The sequence below is a fragment of the Cyprinus carpio genome, chromosome B24 (genome assembly GCF_018340385.1).
Source record: "Cyprinus carpio isolate SPL01 chromosome B24, ASM1834038v1, whole genome shotgun sequence".
NCBI classification, from domain to species: Eukaryota; Metazoa; Chordata; class Actinopteri; order Cypriniformes; family Cyprinidae; genus Cyprinus; species Cyprinus carpio.
In genome coordinates this window covers 6,753,083-6,771,665 of record NC_056620.1, presented here as the reverse complement: position 1 = coordinate 6,771,665, position 18,583 = coordinate 6,753,083, and the positions used below count along the sequence as shown (strand labels likewise).

Here is an 18,583-nt window from a genome sequence, read left to right as displayed (position 1 = left end):
TTTCTCTTTAAAATTCATTAAAGTAAATTGTGTAAATTACATTGTTAATGTCATAGAATATCACATTGTAACGCAGTGTTACAACGAGCCCCATCTGTACAACTGGAATTTAAAACCAGTTGGTGTTTTCTGCTAGTTAGCGAAGCATTAAAAACAGATTAGACATTAAAATAACGGAGTGTCTATTTACACTAAGTGCAAATAGCCCGCCTTGTTGGCTGAAGCTATTTACACTAACTCCGCCCACTAACGTGTGATTCGGCTAGTCAACACTAAAAAAGACAATCACCAATTGTCAGCTTCAGTGGCCCAGATGGTAAAACGTGGAATGTGCTCCTTTTGATGCGATCGACCTGGGTTCGAATCTGCCTTTTGGCGAACTTATTTCTCCCTTTTCAAATTTCAAATCACATCAGAAAAGCATTTATTTTCAATGAAAACAAAGAATATAATTAAAAAGTTGAAAACAAAGTATCGGGTAGGGTTAGGATAGGTGTAGGGAGGGCTTTATTGTCCCAATAAGGTGGCATACATTTAATAATTTGAATTAAAATTACAATTTACACTCAATAAGTTAATATTGTATACTGTTTTACAATGTACTACAATACTGAGTTGCAGATAATTGCCACTGTTTGCAATAAGTAGTAAAATATTAGCATAGTGTAAATAGAATCTATAGCTATTTGCACTTAGTGTAAGTAGCATATCACTAAAAATGCTGCTATTTGCACTTAGTGTAAATAGCATCTATTGCTATTTGCACTTAGTGTAAATAGCATCTATTGCTATTTGCACTTAGTGTAAATAGCCTCTATTGCTATTTGCACTTAATGTAAATAGCCTCTATTGCTATTTACACTTAGTGCAAATAGCCGCTGCCTTAAAATAATAGCTGATTTGCCTTATTTTAAATTAATACTAAAAACTGAGATTAATAATTTACTTAAGCCAGAAATGTACTTTTACTATGTTAAAATAAATGTTCAGCGATATCTTCAAAAGATTTTTGAATTTTGGCACACTTTTTTCTCTATATAGCGTTGATATGGCAACTAGTAAATACCATAAATTTTGTTATGCTAGCATGTGTGGAAATATTCAAACCACGTGTGTTACAACTAACCCTGCATTACTTTGTGCCCCGCGTTCCCCTAATGCCCAATTATTTGTGCGATGCAGAAAACAGTCAGAATCGCAGAATCCAGTCATAAAAAAGGAATGTACGGAGATACATGGAATAATACAGAATATAATGGGATTGGACAATTATTTTGAAAAATAAATAAAAATATGGCTGTACACTTAATCAGATTGCAGTATGGTATAGTGTCTGTGAATAGTAAACCACAACAAGACTTAAATCTATTGTTATTTCATACACATTGAAACTTCACAAAAACCCTTCAACATAAAAGTTTGGTTTAACTTGAAGAAATTATGACAGGAGTACATTATTATTGTACAACAGACAAAACTATACTGTCTGTAGAGGCGGCATCCTAAATAAAATCGAACCTTGTAACTGAACGGTTTTGGATTTGGTTTCTAACGGTTTTACTTTACATTAGAATGTTGCTTTACAGTATTTACGATCATCTTTTCTCACTTCTTCCACTATCTTTGCTGAATTTGAATTTGTTTTTCACTGAACTTTGTCTAAAAGGACAACAGACATGTGTCCATGCCTTAAAATGCTCTCTCTTTTGGCTCACACAAAGTTAATTTTTTTGTGTAATTTTGTTTTGCATTCAATGTGTTAGCTTCCTGGTTATTGGAATATAACTCATGGGTGCTGCATATCTTTTTTATTTTAGTATAAGATTTATTTGTGCATGTGCATGGCCGAGATTTATTGTTTATGGTGAAAACCCCCTGTGAATGTATGTCATTGGTAATGTAATGTACTATAAATTCACATTATTTATGTCTTGTTTATGTAATTATTTTGCTTTTCATTTACAAACCAAAACAGAAAACTCTGGGATGTTTCAGGTCATATTCTAGATGCCTCACTTTCTATGCAATTCTATATACAGAGGAAATGTCAAAAACACAAAATTAAACTGAACAAGATCAGAATTAGCCAGCATCTTTAATCTGTAATCAGTTTTGGCAACTTATGACTGAAATGCGAATGAAGAGTTGCACTTTAAATAGAGAAACTGAAGTTGAAGTGAGAAATGAACGCATAAGGAGCGGATGGGATGTAATGGTTGTTTGAGTCATGGCATGTGTTGAATAATCACTCTTGGTTTGTGTGCGACTGCAGAAGAGAGCTCTCCAACTGTTCGGAAAACACAACATTATCCCTACCACACTCCACAAGCATTTCACAATAATGTGTGTTTAAGCAGCACAGGATGTACCGCTGTCTATCAGCGAGTATAAAGCCTCTTAAACGTGCTGACTGGATTCTGCGGTGTGTGTCTGTAGGGTTTGCCTGCAGATTGTATTAACACATCTCTTTAGATGTTCTGAATTCAAGTTAGCCACATGCAGTGGCAGAATGCAGTCTGTTGGTCCTAAACAAGAACATGGATTTTCCTTTTTGGCAGGAAGAGCGTTCAGAGCGAGGGAAGACGGAGGAAAAGGTGTGGGCGAGGAAGAAGAGAGTAATGTCGCTCTTAAGGGGAAATTCAAAGGTACTGATGTGTGTCCAGAAAAAGGAAAGATTACTGTAGGTATGTCAAATGAGATTTCCTGAGGTACAGGAGCTGCTACTGAGACCTTCTGCTGTCTTTGCCTATCAATCACACTGTACTATCACTCAAACACACAGTCACAGGCTAATATGGACAATTCTATGGAGTTCTATAGATCTGTTACACATAAATGTCTATATATATATGATTGTATATATAATTATATATTCAGTCTTCACCACAAATGCTCATGCAATAATTCACATTTACTTCAGTCTTAGGTGTGTTTGTATTGTTTTTTTTTTTTTTTTGAGATAACCTACTTATCATACTAATATTACTATTTCCAGATGACCAAAGCACACTGCATGAAGCACTGTATCCCACAATGCAATGCACTTGTTGACCTTCTACTTTAAGTGTGATGAATTTGTTATAACTAAAAGCTACATTTTTTTTCTTGACTCATATTAACTACTGCTACTGTTGTGTAATGTGAACTGTTTTGTACTCTTTACAAAGAGTAGAGTTTAGTAAGCTATAAGGTATACATTTCTGAGCAGAAAATCTGTTCAGTAATCTGTGCAGATAACAGAAAGCAAGCCACACAATGAGTGTCATAACAACGGCAAAGCATATTATTTTTGAATGCCTTTGCAAGCAGTGCTAGGAAGTTAAATGTTTGGTTTTACTGTACATTGTCATTGTGTAGCATGTTCTGGTTTAATATGGATATCATTTTAAAATTTAGTTTCTTCATAATATTGGAGAAAACTTTTTAAAGAAGTATGCTCTCTCAGGGACTTGTTTATTAAGATTTTACCAGAAAAGACTTTTGTATGTTAATAAAAATTAAATTAAATCAATCAATCAATCAATCTTGTAAAATCTTTGTGTTTTTTTCTTTTTACTTGGCTTTTATTTTGGGTTTGTGTACCCCTTGCATTATTGCAACTCAGTTGTTGCCATGAAGATAGCCTTAGATGCTGACATGGCAATAAAAATAACTAACTAACTAAACTCTGGTTATATATGACATTTACTGTATATGAATAACATTTGATTTATTATTTGCTTCTGCAGATTAGGCGCATAGATGAAGAAGAAGCCATTCTGCAGGACAGACTCTATGCTGTGTTCCAGCGGTGCGTGAATTTCTCTACATCCAATCTGATGTGAAATAATCATTAATCTGTGTTTCCAAAGCCATTTACATTTTGCTGACATTTGTGAGGAGATGTAATATACTCCACATTGTATTGTCTCTACCAGTGCATTCTGGGTAAGTTGCCAAAGGCGAGGAAATCTGTCCGTGTCATTGGACGCAAAGTAGCATCAATTTCATCCTGTTCACTTCAGTCTGCAGCCCTTTCTCTCTCATGCTCTCTGTTTCTGAGTGTCAGGCCTGCAGGCTCGGCTGTGTTTAAGTTTTTAATAATTGTGCAGCACCACACAGACTGATCTAATCAAATCAGGGCTGTTAGTTGGACACTGGTGCAGAGGTTTGTTAGATGACCCTCTCTATGTCCTCTCATATCAACACTGGATGGTCGTTACTCAGATGAGACGTCTGTATCAGATCAGGCCCACACCACCCACATTTACTGAAAGAATTCTGTGACATACTGAAAGAATAGTGTGAATACTATTTTTTTAGCAGATTTCCAAAACAGTTTCTTTGTTCAAGATAGAAACTTTCAGTGGCAGTATTGCAGGATATCATTTTATCTTGTGTGGTGTTAATGTCTGATATTATTTTAAAGGTTTTCTTTCTGTAAATTTAAGGTAAAGTCTTACTCTTCAGTTGACATCCTCTATTAAAAAGAGGCTTCTTTCTAATAGAGGAAATGTATTTATTTAAAGATGGCATGGCATGTCCTCATTTATATAAGCTAATTAAATATGTATCCATGAATATCATCAGGGCGGAGAATCGTCTGCTGAATTCTCTGCGTCAACGCCAGGCTGAGGTCGTCAACCAATATGGTGAAATTATTGAAGAGACAGAAAACACAGAACATTTGGGCATTGAATCTGACCTCCACTGGCAGGTACACTTTCCCTCTTTCTTTCTGTCTCTTTTTCTTACAGTAAACATCTGTCTGCCTTTATGCACAATTCAGAAAACCCCAAATGTGGACTGTCATAATTCATATAATTTTAATAGATTATGTAAATGAAGGTTGAAGGAAATACTAATTTTGGAACAATTGCCAACTAGTAACAACTACTGTAGCAAATATTGCACTGCACTGAGTTTATCAAGAACATTATTTTTCCTTTCAAAATGTATCAACTTTCCTACAGTATAACAGAGCTTAAAGATGATAAATTAAATACTGATGTATACTATTACTAATGATACAAACTGCAAGAGACACTTGCCTTGTTTGAACCATGTGGTCGGAAAAGACTTTGATGTCACTCCCTTAAAGTAAATCGGATTTAAGAAAGTTCAAACCATTATTTTAAAGGCAGAAATGTCACAACATAATAAGGTTGAACTGCAAGTACAAATTCTGCATTTTAGTGAAGCCCTAGTATTTTCATTTCAAATTTAGGTAGAATTTGATTCTGTTTGAACCCATTAAAATGTAATGATGATGAATAGGAACATGCAAATTGACTGATTTTATGAAGAAAGAATAAATGGTAGAAATACAATCAATGTTTTATTTATTTATTTATTATTATTATTATTATTATTATTATTTTTTTTTTTTTTTTTTTTTTTGCATTTTAGACTAAATAGAGCTGAATCAAATATCCTGATTAGGTTAATGAAATCAGTCATGGGGGCACACACATTACACGTTTCATGAGAATAAGCAAGGAATTAAATTATGAGAAGAGGAAGCCACACCTAAATTTTATGACTTGTCCAAAACTAAAGGAAGAGGTCGGCAGCCAATGCAGCTTGTTCAGTTGCATGTGAGATGTTGTTGCGAGGTTTTGCGTTGTAATGACTTCTGTAAGAGGGCCTCAACAGTAGCGGCAGCAACCTTGGTTTGCAGACAGAGCATCAGCTTTGAGGGAGGCAGTAAACGCAGTGAGATTGTAGTATAATTCCTCTGCCTGGCATCCGTGCCCCCCAGTCACTGTTCCATTATCTCTCAAATTGCTGTGTTTCAGAGAGATAAAGATATTTTATGGCTTGCTGACTTGAAACAACCCGCACAGCCAGAAAAGCAATGGCCGACCTGCCACGCATAGTAATTTCATTGGTAAATGACAAAATCTTTGTTTATATGACATTTCCAAAATTACAGTGGCAGATGAATCTCAAATATAAAATGTCACATTTGGCATGCAAAACTATGAAAATATATTTCTGTACAAAATTCATGGAGGCATTTAATTTAGAACATGTTTAATAACTAAGCCTGCCTGCATCGGTAATCCTGCCTTCAGGACTCAAAAAGATTGTCATATTTATTCACTAACTCCCCCCCCACCCTCCTTCATTCTCACGCCAAAAAATTTAAGGGTAAATGTTCATTGTTAATTAAGATTTACTAATTAAAATGAAAATAATTAAGGAGAAAGCTTAATCTCGGAATATTAGGCTATACTTAGAAAGAAAATAAGTTTTTGTGTGTTGATGGAGGAGTGTGTGTGTGTGTGTGTGTGTGTGTGTGTGTGTGTGTGTTTATTTATTTATTTATAATAATTTATATTTTTTTCGGAGGTTGGTGTTTTCTGTTTGCAATGTGTTTTGTCGATCTGTCAGTGAGGTTTCAGCGAAAGCTGGCCTGCGTGCCAGAAAGCGAGGGATGAGAAGTGTAAAGGATCTGGCGAGCTGCTTTGATGTCATCTAGGCGAGTGTTGTGGCGTTACACCACTTTACGCCACAGCTGCAGGAAATGCGTCCTCTTCACCTTTATTTCCTGAAAATCTGTCTGTTTTGAATATAATGCTAGTTTTGCTGTTTCTGTAGTATATAGAATGTATACTGTGCACAGAATGCAAATATTTTGATGAGTGGCTGAATACATTTTCCACAATGTGCAGTATACTTCAGAACACACTGTATACCATAATACCATATTTATACTTGATCTTCCATTTTAGATAATAACTAGATGGCTCTCACATGCAATGTGATGAGGTCATGTGCAATATAGCATGCTACCTATTTTTTATTTATTTATTTTTTTATTGTGAAGCAATGCATCACATTTTTATGTATTTATTCAAATAGCAGCCAGTGTACCGCACATACTTACAATGTTTACTGGGCAGTATTTAATAAACTGTAAGCCAGTATTCTTTTCTGATTATAGTCTCTGTGTATCCTCTTAATATAAAGAAAACCCAGTTCATTATTATATTTGAATTTGATTCAGGAAGTCATGATCTCCTTCCAAAACTAATCTCAATGCATCTCAATTCTGCAGAGTGCATAAATTGGTAACATTCACAAATGTTGACAAATTCTGTGTAAATATTCAACACAAAGCTGTGAGAAAAAGAAATTAATAATACTTTCTGTAAAGTTTTCTCTCTTACTCTCTTCAGATCTTTATCACATAGTGAAATATTTCATACTCCTGTGTAGGTGGAATGGATTCGGACCCCGGAGCCCATAGAGGTGCTTGTTTTGTGTTTGAGGGCCGTGAGAGAGAAGCTGCCCAGAGGTCTGTACTCACTGAGCGTGTCTCTTCAGACTCAGCTGGGCGGCCGCACGCTGCGCTGGTCCCGTCTGCAGGAGCAGCAGTGGGTTGGAAGAACAGAACCCGTGGAACACCAGGGCCGATACTTTGACATAGAGCTCAACATTAACCAGAGCCTCTACATGGTAAGAAAACCCCAGCAAACTGCCCTCCTGAGACCCCCACAGCACTGCAGTTTATTTAACCCTAACAACAAAATGGCTAATGTTCAAAGAGCCGATTTGATGTTTGTTGATATGAGTGGATTTATGCTACATTAAAGAGCACAGCAATCAAACGTCATCACCTTTACGTTAGAAATTGTGGGATATTTTACAACTATCAATCATGGGTGCTGCTCAGAGGGGCCATCTGTCATTGAGGGCATTTGTCATATTTTTGTCAGAAGTAATGAGTTTTGAAAGGATATATATATAAAATATAATTTATATTTATTATAGCAAAGCTATATTTTTCAGCAGCCATTACTCCGGTCTTCAGTGTTACATGATTCTTTAGAAATCATTCTTATGCACTGACTGGTACTCAAGAAACACTTATCATAATTAGCAATGTTCAAAACTGTTGTGAAAACAGTTGTGCTGCTTACAATTATTGTAGAAACCATGATACTTTTTTTGTTTTTCAAGATTCTTTAATAAATAGAATGTTAAAAAGGACAAAGCACAATAAGCATTTATTTGAACGTCAGTTTTGATCAATGTATAGTGTCCTTTCAAGAAAAAAAATAAAAAAAAATAAAATTCCTTTAATCAATCAATCTTTCGATTTCATAATTAAAATTTATTTTATTGGAATATTGTTATATATCACAAAGCATACATCAAAATGCTTTATAAAAACTAACTCACAATCATTTTTAAAGGGATAGTTCACCCAGTTCTGAAAATCCAGTGAAATGAAAACCACTTTGATATTTCAAAATGTTCATAAAGTATAATTATTGTAAAAATCTATCCGAAGCAAACCATTTTACGATCTCTTAATAAACTTTTCAAGCATCAAAGTGGTAGTTGTGTAGAATGGAGGGACAGAAATCACTCTGATTATCAGAGAGGACTAAATTCCAGAACAGAACCATGCTAGTTTTTCTCTCTGCGGTTCCACTTCAGCTATTGAATATAGAGTCAGAATGAGGCTTATGAAATGTGATATTAAACAGTGAGTGTGTTTATAGGAGTGGAAAGAGACTGTATTAAAAACTGCTGCTGAAAGCTCAAGGTTTGACTTGAGGGACAGTCACTGTGAATAAAACAGCTGCTTTTCTAACATGACATTCAGTGTGTGAACGTAAATCAAATTTATAATTCATTATACAAGAGCTGACGGTTTATTGGGATAAAAATGATGTACAAATGCTGTGAAACCAGAATTCCAGAACTCAGAACTACTGAGAAAATAAGAAAAAAATAAATAACTATATGCTTTTAAGGAACTATCAATGCTGTTCAGAGCAATAGTGTTCAAATTTGAAGTTAGTTTAGGGAGTGATGCTTTAGCGTTTAGCGCACATCTTGTTTTCTATCGCCTGTGTATGAGAAAGAGCTGTAACGAAAGAATATGAAAGAACACCTATAAATTGATCAGTGTACTATGTCAATGGGAGACTTTATTCATTTTTTTATGATTTTGATTGATTAATGAGTTTTAGTGTTACTTAAAAAAGAGAGAAAAATCAAACAGTTTTTTACAAGAATAAAGTGATAATGTTTGACAATAAGCTCTGATATTATGAGATCTGAAAATATAAAGATCTCTAAAACTTTATTCTCAAAATAATACTTTAATCTTCTAACTTTATTCTCATAACTTTATTTTTTTATAAAAGGCCTATTATGAGATTAATCACAAAATATTGCAATTTTGTTCTTCTAATATTATGACTTGATCATCAAAATGTTTTTTTTGTCTGTACACATCTAAGACTGAAATGATCTTCCAAACAAAGTTTGAATGGAGTCCGATTGTTAAGTGGTTTGGGCTGAATTAATTCCAGAAGTTTAGACCAACCCCTCACCAGAATGTTTGTTCAGTAGTGCCTCCCAAGCACTGTAAATAAATAACCTAAAAATGTGATCACGATCAATAAATAAAGCACCAAATCTAGCATGCGCTTGTGTAGCCAGGCCTATATCTGCAGACAGAAGCGTCTGACACAAAGGAAAGAAAGTGGGCCGCTTTAACTGAATACTCCTCCTCTCTCGTCCAAAACCGTGGGCTCTTATTTGGCAGGCAATCGTTTAGCGCTCCATTGAGATTGTCTAGTGTCAGTCTCCTCTATCCTCTACCAGCTCTTATTTATAGCCAATCCTGTTGCTGTTGATGTTTATGTTTCGAAGATTTCCATCAGATTTGTCTGTAATTGGCTCATTTGCTTTTTGCAGTTGCCCACATTACCGTGCTCTCTCGCCTCGTCTGTTTTTCTCAACAGCTTTCGCAGAGGAAACGAGGAATTAACATTAGTAGGAGGAAAGCTACAGCTCATCATGTTTTTCTTGAGTGTCTCTGGCTGGCGCGTAGAGATGCTCTGATCCATCTTGCAGATTTGAGTCTTTCCTTCAAGTGGGATGTGAAAGATGTGATGGTCCAGGCAAGGAAGCAGAAGATAAGAAGAATCTTTTGCTTCTTTGCCAATCTGTAGTCTCAGTCTCATTTTCACATCTCTTCATTCTGTTGTTTCATAGCACTTCCATCTAAAGCAAAAACAGTCATTTAATGTTAAAAAGCAGAATGACATCAGCAGTCCATGAGGTAAATGCACTTTTTTTTATTATTTTTTTATTTATGCTTTCACATGTTTGCGTTTTCTCTCTCCCCCTCTTTCTCTTGTGGAGTTTGCTTAGTAAGAACAGGTCTGTTTTGAATGAAATCTGATCTTTGTGATGCTTTAATAGATTCCCAGCATGTACTGTAGCAGTTCTACCTGAGAACTGACACAGGCCCAAAACACAATGTTTCAGTCATTTCATTGTTTTCACTCTTTCCTTTTTTAATCTCTTTTTTTTTGCCAATTGATACAGTCAGCAGTGTTCTTGCTTATTTTTCAGTGAATTAAGCATCTGAAATATTTTTCAATATGTATAATGCAGGAGATTATGGCATAAATTTGAGGCCCGATGCAGGGAATCTGTGCCATTTTTTTTTTTTTAGGTGTGAGCACAACGCGATTAGAAGAGAAACACATGATGAATGTGATAAAACAAGTCTTCTGCGTTTTCCATTACTCCTAATGGAGGGATAGAATATTCCTGGAGTGACTGATGAAGTCAAGCGCTTATTTTTGTCAGTTCATTTTTTAACGGTCTGTCTCTTGCTTGATGGGTAAATAAGGATCTCTGCGTGTTAAACGCTGGTATTCTTCATGCCACGTTTTTCTGATATACCACATTTTTCCTTAAATGTGCCTGGTTTACATATGTTCTAGTGATGTCACGGCTGTCATGTTGGGATCGTCACATGCTGGCGCTCCTGCTGAGATGGCTTCCTGTAACCAGCCATAATCACATTCCGATGTTTCATCATCTAAGTTCAAACTTTAGATCATATTAAACACATTTACATCTTTAGCTAGAGAGAGGAAATCTGGGAAATTAGATACAAAATATTCAGTTTGAACTTACTCTCTTTACATTGCACCATTATTCTATGTTATACTTTATCTTACGAGTGGTGTTAAAACTGTTAGTTGTGTTTTGTGTGCCACAGTGAAAATTAGAGGATGCTTTATTTTAGACTATTACAGTAATATAGCATCAATGAAGGGTGCTTAACTTTCCAAAAATGTTCTGTCCACATAAAAAATCTAAATCAAAATTATTTTGTTTTACATTTATTTTGTTAAATGTTACAGGGTTACAAAATTTGAATCATTAGGGCCTAGCTAATTTGTGACCACACTACATTAAATCTAAAGTTTTATTGAAGTTATTCAACTTTTTGTATGTATTTAATTTTTATTATTAATATTTTTTTTAAGAATAAGCTTGCATCCTCTCTGTCTATTAATATATTTAAAAGTTGTCTATCAAAGTAGCATTTATTTTAATTTTTTTATGCAAATTATTTTAATCAGTCGCTTTGGTCTTCTCTGTTAAATGTGCTTATAAATCATTTTGACTTTGACCCTGAACTCTCTTTTCTAGCTTTGTTTTAAATGATAGATTTAGATTTACTGTAGGGATTGTTCCCACTCTGTCTCTTCCAGGTCTTGCCTGCATCATGTGATCTGTTGCCATCCAGTGCGTTAGTGTTCAAGCTGTTATCTCTGCCTGGAGATCACAGTCATGTGAGTTCTGTAGTGGGCTGGGGTGCATTTCCCATCTGCGACTGCTCCTTCCAACTCTTCAATGGCAAGTTCAAGACCCCTCTCTTGCGTGGCAGTCCGAACCCCTCACTCAACCAGTTCCGCAGAATTGAGCATCTGCTTTCCACTGACCTGGACAACTGGCTATGCAACCTTTACTTCCAGGTACATTTTTGAAATGTACTGAAGGTTTACTTTTATGAAGATCCTCAACAGTCTAATGATTCATGCTATAAATAATAATAATAATTAACAGTTTTATTTACTTAATGTTGTAATTGCTTTAAGCTAATAAACCACTGTAGTTACCCTAACTGAACTCTGTAAAAGACCGTTTTGGGAGAATAGTGCCTGTTTTGTATATGTGAGTGTGTGTGTGAGAGAGTGTAAATGGCTCTAGCAAGAAAATTGGAAATTGGAGCCAGGTTGTAAACAAACCACATCTTTACTAAACAGATCCAGATACATTTGAGGAGAAGCATTGATCCTGTTACTCAACAGCTTAATGGAATTAAAAAGCAGAGCAAAGGCTTTTCTCAATCTAATGCTTTCATATAATTGGAAAATATTGTGTGTAGTGAGTGTAACCAATTAACATATCCTTAAGGAATCTGCACTACACAAAAAGTCAATTTTACACATTCACAATCCCATGATTGTTAAAAGAAATATTTTGGCTACTTTGACAGTTTGACACATTTTACCGTGTTTAAATTCAGTCCAGATAAATCTGCAGATTTACTAGCCAAATCGGTGCATAAAGTAAAAAAAAAAAAAAAAAAAAAAATCATTCCATATGAGAAAGAAGCAGTCTGTGATTTTGTGCTAAAAAATACAGGTTTGTTTTGGAAGAGTCCCAGACAGTAAAAGAAACAACAACAAAATAAATAAATAAATACAATAAAATTATATATTATAATAAAATTATAAAAATAAAATGCAAGTAAGCATATTTGTGGAAAGGAGCGATAACAAAGGAAATTAGCTTATCTGGGTTTAAAATGAAGGAGAAAACACTTCCCATGTTTTTTTTTTTTTTTTTTTTACATCAAAGGCTGTATCCAATAAAACTACAATAAATCTGGGTTCCTGAATTGTCTGGGTCCTGAAGCAAAACCAGTTGAGAGCCACTGATGTACAGCATCTATTTGCCAACTGTTTTATAATGCCTTTCATAATCAGTCTTTGTCAATCAGCAGACATCCCTCTGTGCAGGTGAAGAGACTCCCGCGGGGTAGCACCGGGGTGCCGGAGCGCAGCTTCACCCTGCAGATCCCTTCTCACCCCCAGCTGAGCTCCAGCCAGGGGCTTCATCCCCATCCGGACACCTCCATCCACTCTTCTGCTTCTCTGCCAGGTAGGACTTCTGCACCCCCTACGAAAGGAAGAAATGCCAGCGAATGTCACGGCCCGCCACAAACTCCCACACAGAGGCAGAATGGCAGCTGCCAGTTAGAATCTGGTGGGGCATTCATGCAGAGAAAATGAACCTTCTTCGATCAGACTAAAGCACGTCCAATTCGTGCAGCACAATAAGTACCATTTAGGCCAAAATTGTTTGCACTGTAAATGAAGCTCACTAACATAAGACGTTCAGCTTTACACATGATTGACATTTCTCACTGAATGCTATCATCATTATCATCATCCATTGATGAGTTATCAAATGGAACATATTTCCTCTAATCACAACTCTCTCAAGCAGAAGCCAGCTCACATTGTTGTGTCGAACCGTGAGCAGTCAACGTTAAGTGGGATGGGGTGATAGCGAGATCACTAATAGGGCTTGTGTGTGCCTCCATTAGCTTTTTTTTTTAGTGTGTTCATTGTTTGCCAGTTGTTTAGGGAATAGCATACGAGTTTGGAATGGTACACATAGAGATTATAGCTTTCAAAACACGTGGCATATGTTTGTGTGCTGAGCACTGTATTGAAAATCTTCATAGTCACATTGAAACAAATGAAGCAAGTCAGGCATTGTTTTCACGTTACGTCACTTTGGCCCTTTTGCTTGTGTTGTTGTCTGCGTAATGTCTTTAAATGATGCCATCTTTGTTGGCTTATTTTGTTTATAAATGATTTAGACAGCATGTATATGCCTCAGTCTTTTGATGGTGTTTCAGTACTTTGGTCATAAGCTCCCACATTTTCAAACAACTAGCTTGAAGTATTAAACTTTTTCAGCCATGAATGATACCTCAAATTGTGTGATGAGGAGAGTCATGCAATTACTTTTATAAGCATTTGAACACAAATATATCCCATTACACTGAAGTTGGTATCTGAACCACATTTAAAAATCTAGAGTTATCAAGACTTGAAGGTGGGTACTTTTTTAAGATTAACTCTCTTCATGGCCTAGCAACCACCCAGAACACCTTAGCAATTACACAGGATCACTGAAAAACCACCAACAAATGGACAACTGCAAAGTAAGCCCCTGAAAACCACTCAGAATACTGAGTTAGTACAGAATTTAGGAACGTCCTGGCAACCACCTACAGCACTTTGGAAACTGCATAGCAAAGAGTAAAAAAAAAAAAAAATGCACAGAACACACTAGCAACAAACCAGAACTCATTAGCAACTGCAAGGCAGTGCTCTGGCAAACATTTATATTTGGAAGATTATTTAATCTAAAGTGATTACAGTGCGTTTAAATTATTTGATTTGTTACTTTTTGTGTTCTCATGTACCAGTTTACGCAACTCTATTAGTTTACCTGTTACCTACAACACCATATCCAAACAGAAATATGCTAAAAACCACACAGGACACCTTAGAAACTGCAATGCTCTGGCAACCTCCCACAGCCAAGAATTACACTGGCGAGTTTTTTACAGGGAAGCATTCTATTTCTTATTTTCTTAAGAAGAAGAAGAAAAAAAGTCTGGTTTTTATAAGCAGTTGTGTAATTTATGCTCTTAAATATCCAGCACTCCCACTGCATAAAGATTAGTTTGGACAGGAAAGAGGCAAATAAGCAGTTTCCTTTCACTCATGTCCATGTGTAGAGCAGTTTTTACTTCAATAAGTGTGCGTCTCCCAGGCAAACCTTCCTGTCTCCGAGCGTTCTGTCCTCACATGGGTCACAGAACATCTTGACGCCAATGCAGTCTCATTTGGTATTGATCTAGTGCAAAGACCATTGTTCTTTTTTTTTTTTTTTTTTTTTGGCAGTACTCATCTTTATTTAACAGAGCAGAACCAGAAAAAAAGTTTCTGGGGTGCTCAGCTTTAAACATCACATAGGCTTTTTAATTACAAATGAGTTGTGACAGGTCTGCTGGGTAGCAACCTGTCCCATTTTAAGCGTGATGCTAGCTGACAGCTCGGCGCTGTTCTCAGAGTGCCGCAACATGTGGAAGAAATTGGTCTTTTACATTTCACAGCTTGTCACTTCCTCTCTGCCGTGAACTTTGACCTCCCACTGTGCTCCTAACACCCCACATGGGAAGTGTCCCCATGCTATGGCACTCTGGGAGAGTTGTGTTCTGCTTACTATACATGCCAAAAAAAAAAAAAAAAGGGTGGAGGAAGGAAAGAATAGGATCAAAAAGAAACAGGTATTGGACAAACAGAGGAAAACTCAATCTGACTCGAATAAGTGATCAAAAGGTGTCCCTCACTGGACATCAGAGCGTCAAACCGCTGAGCAGAGATGACGTTAGCATAAGGATCAGTTCAGGTTGCATTACTGCTCCACACTCTTATGATATTCAGATGGAGGATTCCCATCAAGCGAGAGAGCGGGATTGGACTGACAACCTCACATTACTCTGAAATGAAAATCAAATTCAGTGAGGAAAAACTGCAAATAGAGAACATCCAACTTTGGCTCCACAGGCTAAGTTTTTTTTCTTTCTGGCTAATACTTATTTATATAATTTAATTATATAATATTGTTTGATAGTTATATGTTTACAATTATTATTTTTTTAGCTTGTCTTTAGTATGCACCTTCCCCAAAATTTATTTTAAGAATTTGTTTTTTTATTATTATTATTATTATTTTTTTTATTATTATTATTAATAACACACTATATAGCTGTATCTTAGTGAATTCCAGTCTTTTTTTCTTTTCGAAAATCAGCTGAGAATACAGGTACATTACTTGTCATTCTTGGGTATTATTGTAATGCTCAGCCGTCAAATAGGAGCACTGACAGCTAATATTATTTTCCCTTATTTCTATGTTCATTGCAACATATGACGTAGCTGCAGGCATTATGAGTTAACTGACCTTTCACATTAAGTGAACGATCCAGTTACACTAGGTCTGTTTGAATTCAAATGACTAATTAAATTAGACCTTTCTGCTTTGATCACCCTTAGTGGATCTGTAACTGCATGCAGTGGGGCTTTTGGAAGCTGTGTTTGATTGCATTCTGCCCCTTAAGTAAATGCATCATAGTACACTCGGCCCTTCAGCGCTATGACAATTTACAAGATTTGCTCTTAGAGTGTTTCTGGAACACAGCCGTGCTCTTTTATATCATTGTCCCTGAGGGGCCAGTCCAGGTCAGTGCAGATAACCCTAATACAGGATCATACTCACTAAATCACACTGCATTTTTACCCCAATTAATTTACCACTGCCCATCTTTAAATGGATGAATTAACCTTGCTTACATCAAACTCGGCTTTTAGTTGATGTGAAAACGTAGCCTCATGTGGTGAGGGTGATGGAGTCGGACAGACATTCCCAAAGGCTGCTTAGCTTATGTAAAGAAAAACAAACTGTTCTGAAGTGACAAGCCTTGCATAATGCAGATTTTTAAACATGATATCACTGTAAATGTGTATATACTTGCTAAGTTTCAAATATTTTAAAAAGCTCACGATTCATGTCATGGAACCTAGAAATGACCGTAAAATAATGCCTCTGTAAGTCTCTGTATTATAAACATATAATGATTGACGTATAATATAATGTCATGTGATATAAAATACTCTATAATAATTAGAACTTTATTTTTGAATAAATTATATGATGATGATGATGAATTCATAGTTCTAAATTATGTAGTACATTACATTAACTTGTGTATAATTTGGTATTATATATAAATAAACACACGCACACACACACGTATATAAGCGCGCACACACACACACACACACACACACACACACACACACACACACACACACACACACACACACACACACACACACACACACACACACACACACTTTTGCTCAAAAATATTAAATCGACCAAAAGTTGCTCCTTGTTAGAGCAATAATTTTTTTAAAAACTTATTTAAAAAAAATGGTATTAAAAATGGTATAGTTAATAATTTATTTAAAAAAAAAAAAGTTCTCTACTTCCTCTCTATTTCCCTTTGTTTTGATTATTCCTATTACATCGGGTAATTATGAGTCATGGATTATGCTCATGGGTAATCAATAATTCACTGACCTTTGGCAACTCTGGAACCGACACCAGGGCAATTAGAAACCTAGGTGAGCGCACAGGTCCCCGTCGGTCACCCAACCCTTCAGGCCCGGTTCCTGCTCTGTGCGTTCATGGTAAGCAGAGGATAACAAGCCTCTCTTGTTCACCCTGGGAGAACGTGGGTTGTGGCTGCAGCACTCCAAGTTCATGGACATAGCCTACAGCTGTCAGCGCTGCACTAATTCAGACCCGACACCATCTGAGCATCAGGCTGGAGGAAGGATAATTAAAGGCAAAGTTGCAAAGTTGTGTTGGCTGGCCCATTAAAACATGCATGATCGTGGCGCAAAGGCAGGCAGAATGCTCTGCTGACAGGGATTACAGTCTCTGGACACAGAACAGAGGTGGAGGGCAGGCTTTTGCTCCACATCGCTGCAGGCCGTAGATTGGAACAGGCTAAAGCTTAGATAAAAATATATGCACTTTGCATGCCAAAGACAGGGGTCTTTAGTTTATGTAAGGCTAATGTCTTTATTACTGTGTCAGTATCTTTTTAATTCTGATGATGCATGTCGAAAGTATCATTGTTGGAAAAATAAATAAATAAAAATCCTGTTTGATGGCAAATTGTTGCTTTTTTTTTATATTTAACCTGAAAATTACATTGCTGTAATGTGCTAAACTTGTCATTCTTCGCATTGGTTACCTTTTACCTTGAAGATGTAACGCCATTGTTGAAGCTAATTAATGCATCGCTACCGTCCGGACTCTTTAATGAGCAACATGTTGGACAAAATAATAATATAGTGCAGGAAGTTTAAACACTGAAAAGAAAATAGGCTATTAACTCCCCTGATACAAAACTGGAACAAACTGTTGGAAGCAACCATGTGAAGAAATGATTACAAAACTATTATGAACCAAACACACCAATATTGAATGGCAGAGAGTCATTGGGGCCGGTCTCATAATGTGAAGGTTTTGAATAAACCTTTTTTTTACATATAACTCCATATGGTTTCGTGGGTCATTAACTGTGTCTCTTCCAAGAGAAACCAGACTGACATATCTTCTGTAGAAGACAAATTTCCCCTCCAACACTTTTCGACTTTTTCAATGCTCCAGCAGTAGAAAATGTCTGTAATTTGTTTCCGTTGTCTATGGTATTTCTTAAGGCTTGTCACTACACTGAAAAGATCAGAGGTAAGCCGTGCTATTGAACGTCATTATGCATTCATTATAATGAAATAACCACCCATATTTATGTTAAGATAGGGCAGATATAATGCTTTCACCTGTAGGCATCTCAAATGTTTACTAGTATAACTTGTAATTAAAACCTACATCTGCGTTCAGATTAAATGTAATATCAGTTCAAAAACAGCACTGAGGACATACCAGCTCTGCTATTAAAACCTATTTGAGTCTTCTGAAGCCTTCCTGATACGTTGCCTATATTTAAAAGTTATTATTACTGATATATTTAATCCCGCAGCAAGAGAAAAATTATATCATCTGGGAAGTTTCCATATTTATTATATAGATGTGACTGGCTGAGGCG

General features: G+C 36.1%; 1 protein-coding gene across 1 annotated transcript in view; it reads left to right on the top strand.

Annotated features, from left to right (window-relative positions):
• LOC109066497 overlaps positions 1-18,583 on the top strand; it is a 107,541-nt gene that overhangs the window by 38,735 nt on the left and 50,223 nt on the right. Inside the window, exons 8-13 of the mRNA XM_042752059.1 lie at positions 2,559-2,645; positions 3,729-3,790; positions 4,570-4,696; positions 7,204-7,443; positions 11,523-11,786; positions 12,837-12,978. Coding sequence (XP_042607993.1) covers positions 2,559-2,645; positions 3,729-3,790; positions 4,570-4,696; positions 7,204-7,443; positions 11,523-11,786; positions 12,837-12,978 — 922 coding nt within the window. The remainder of the gene's footprint in view (positions 1-2,558; positions 2,646-3,728; positions 3,791-4,569; positions 4,697-7,203; positions 7,444-11,522; positions 11,787-12,836; positions 12,979-18,583) is intronic.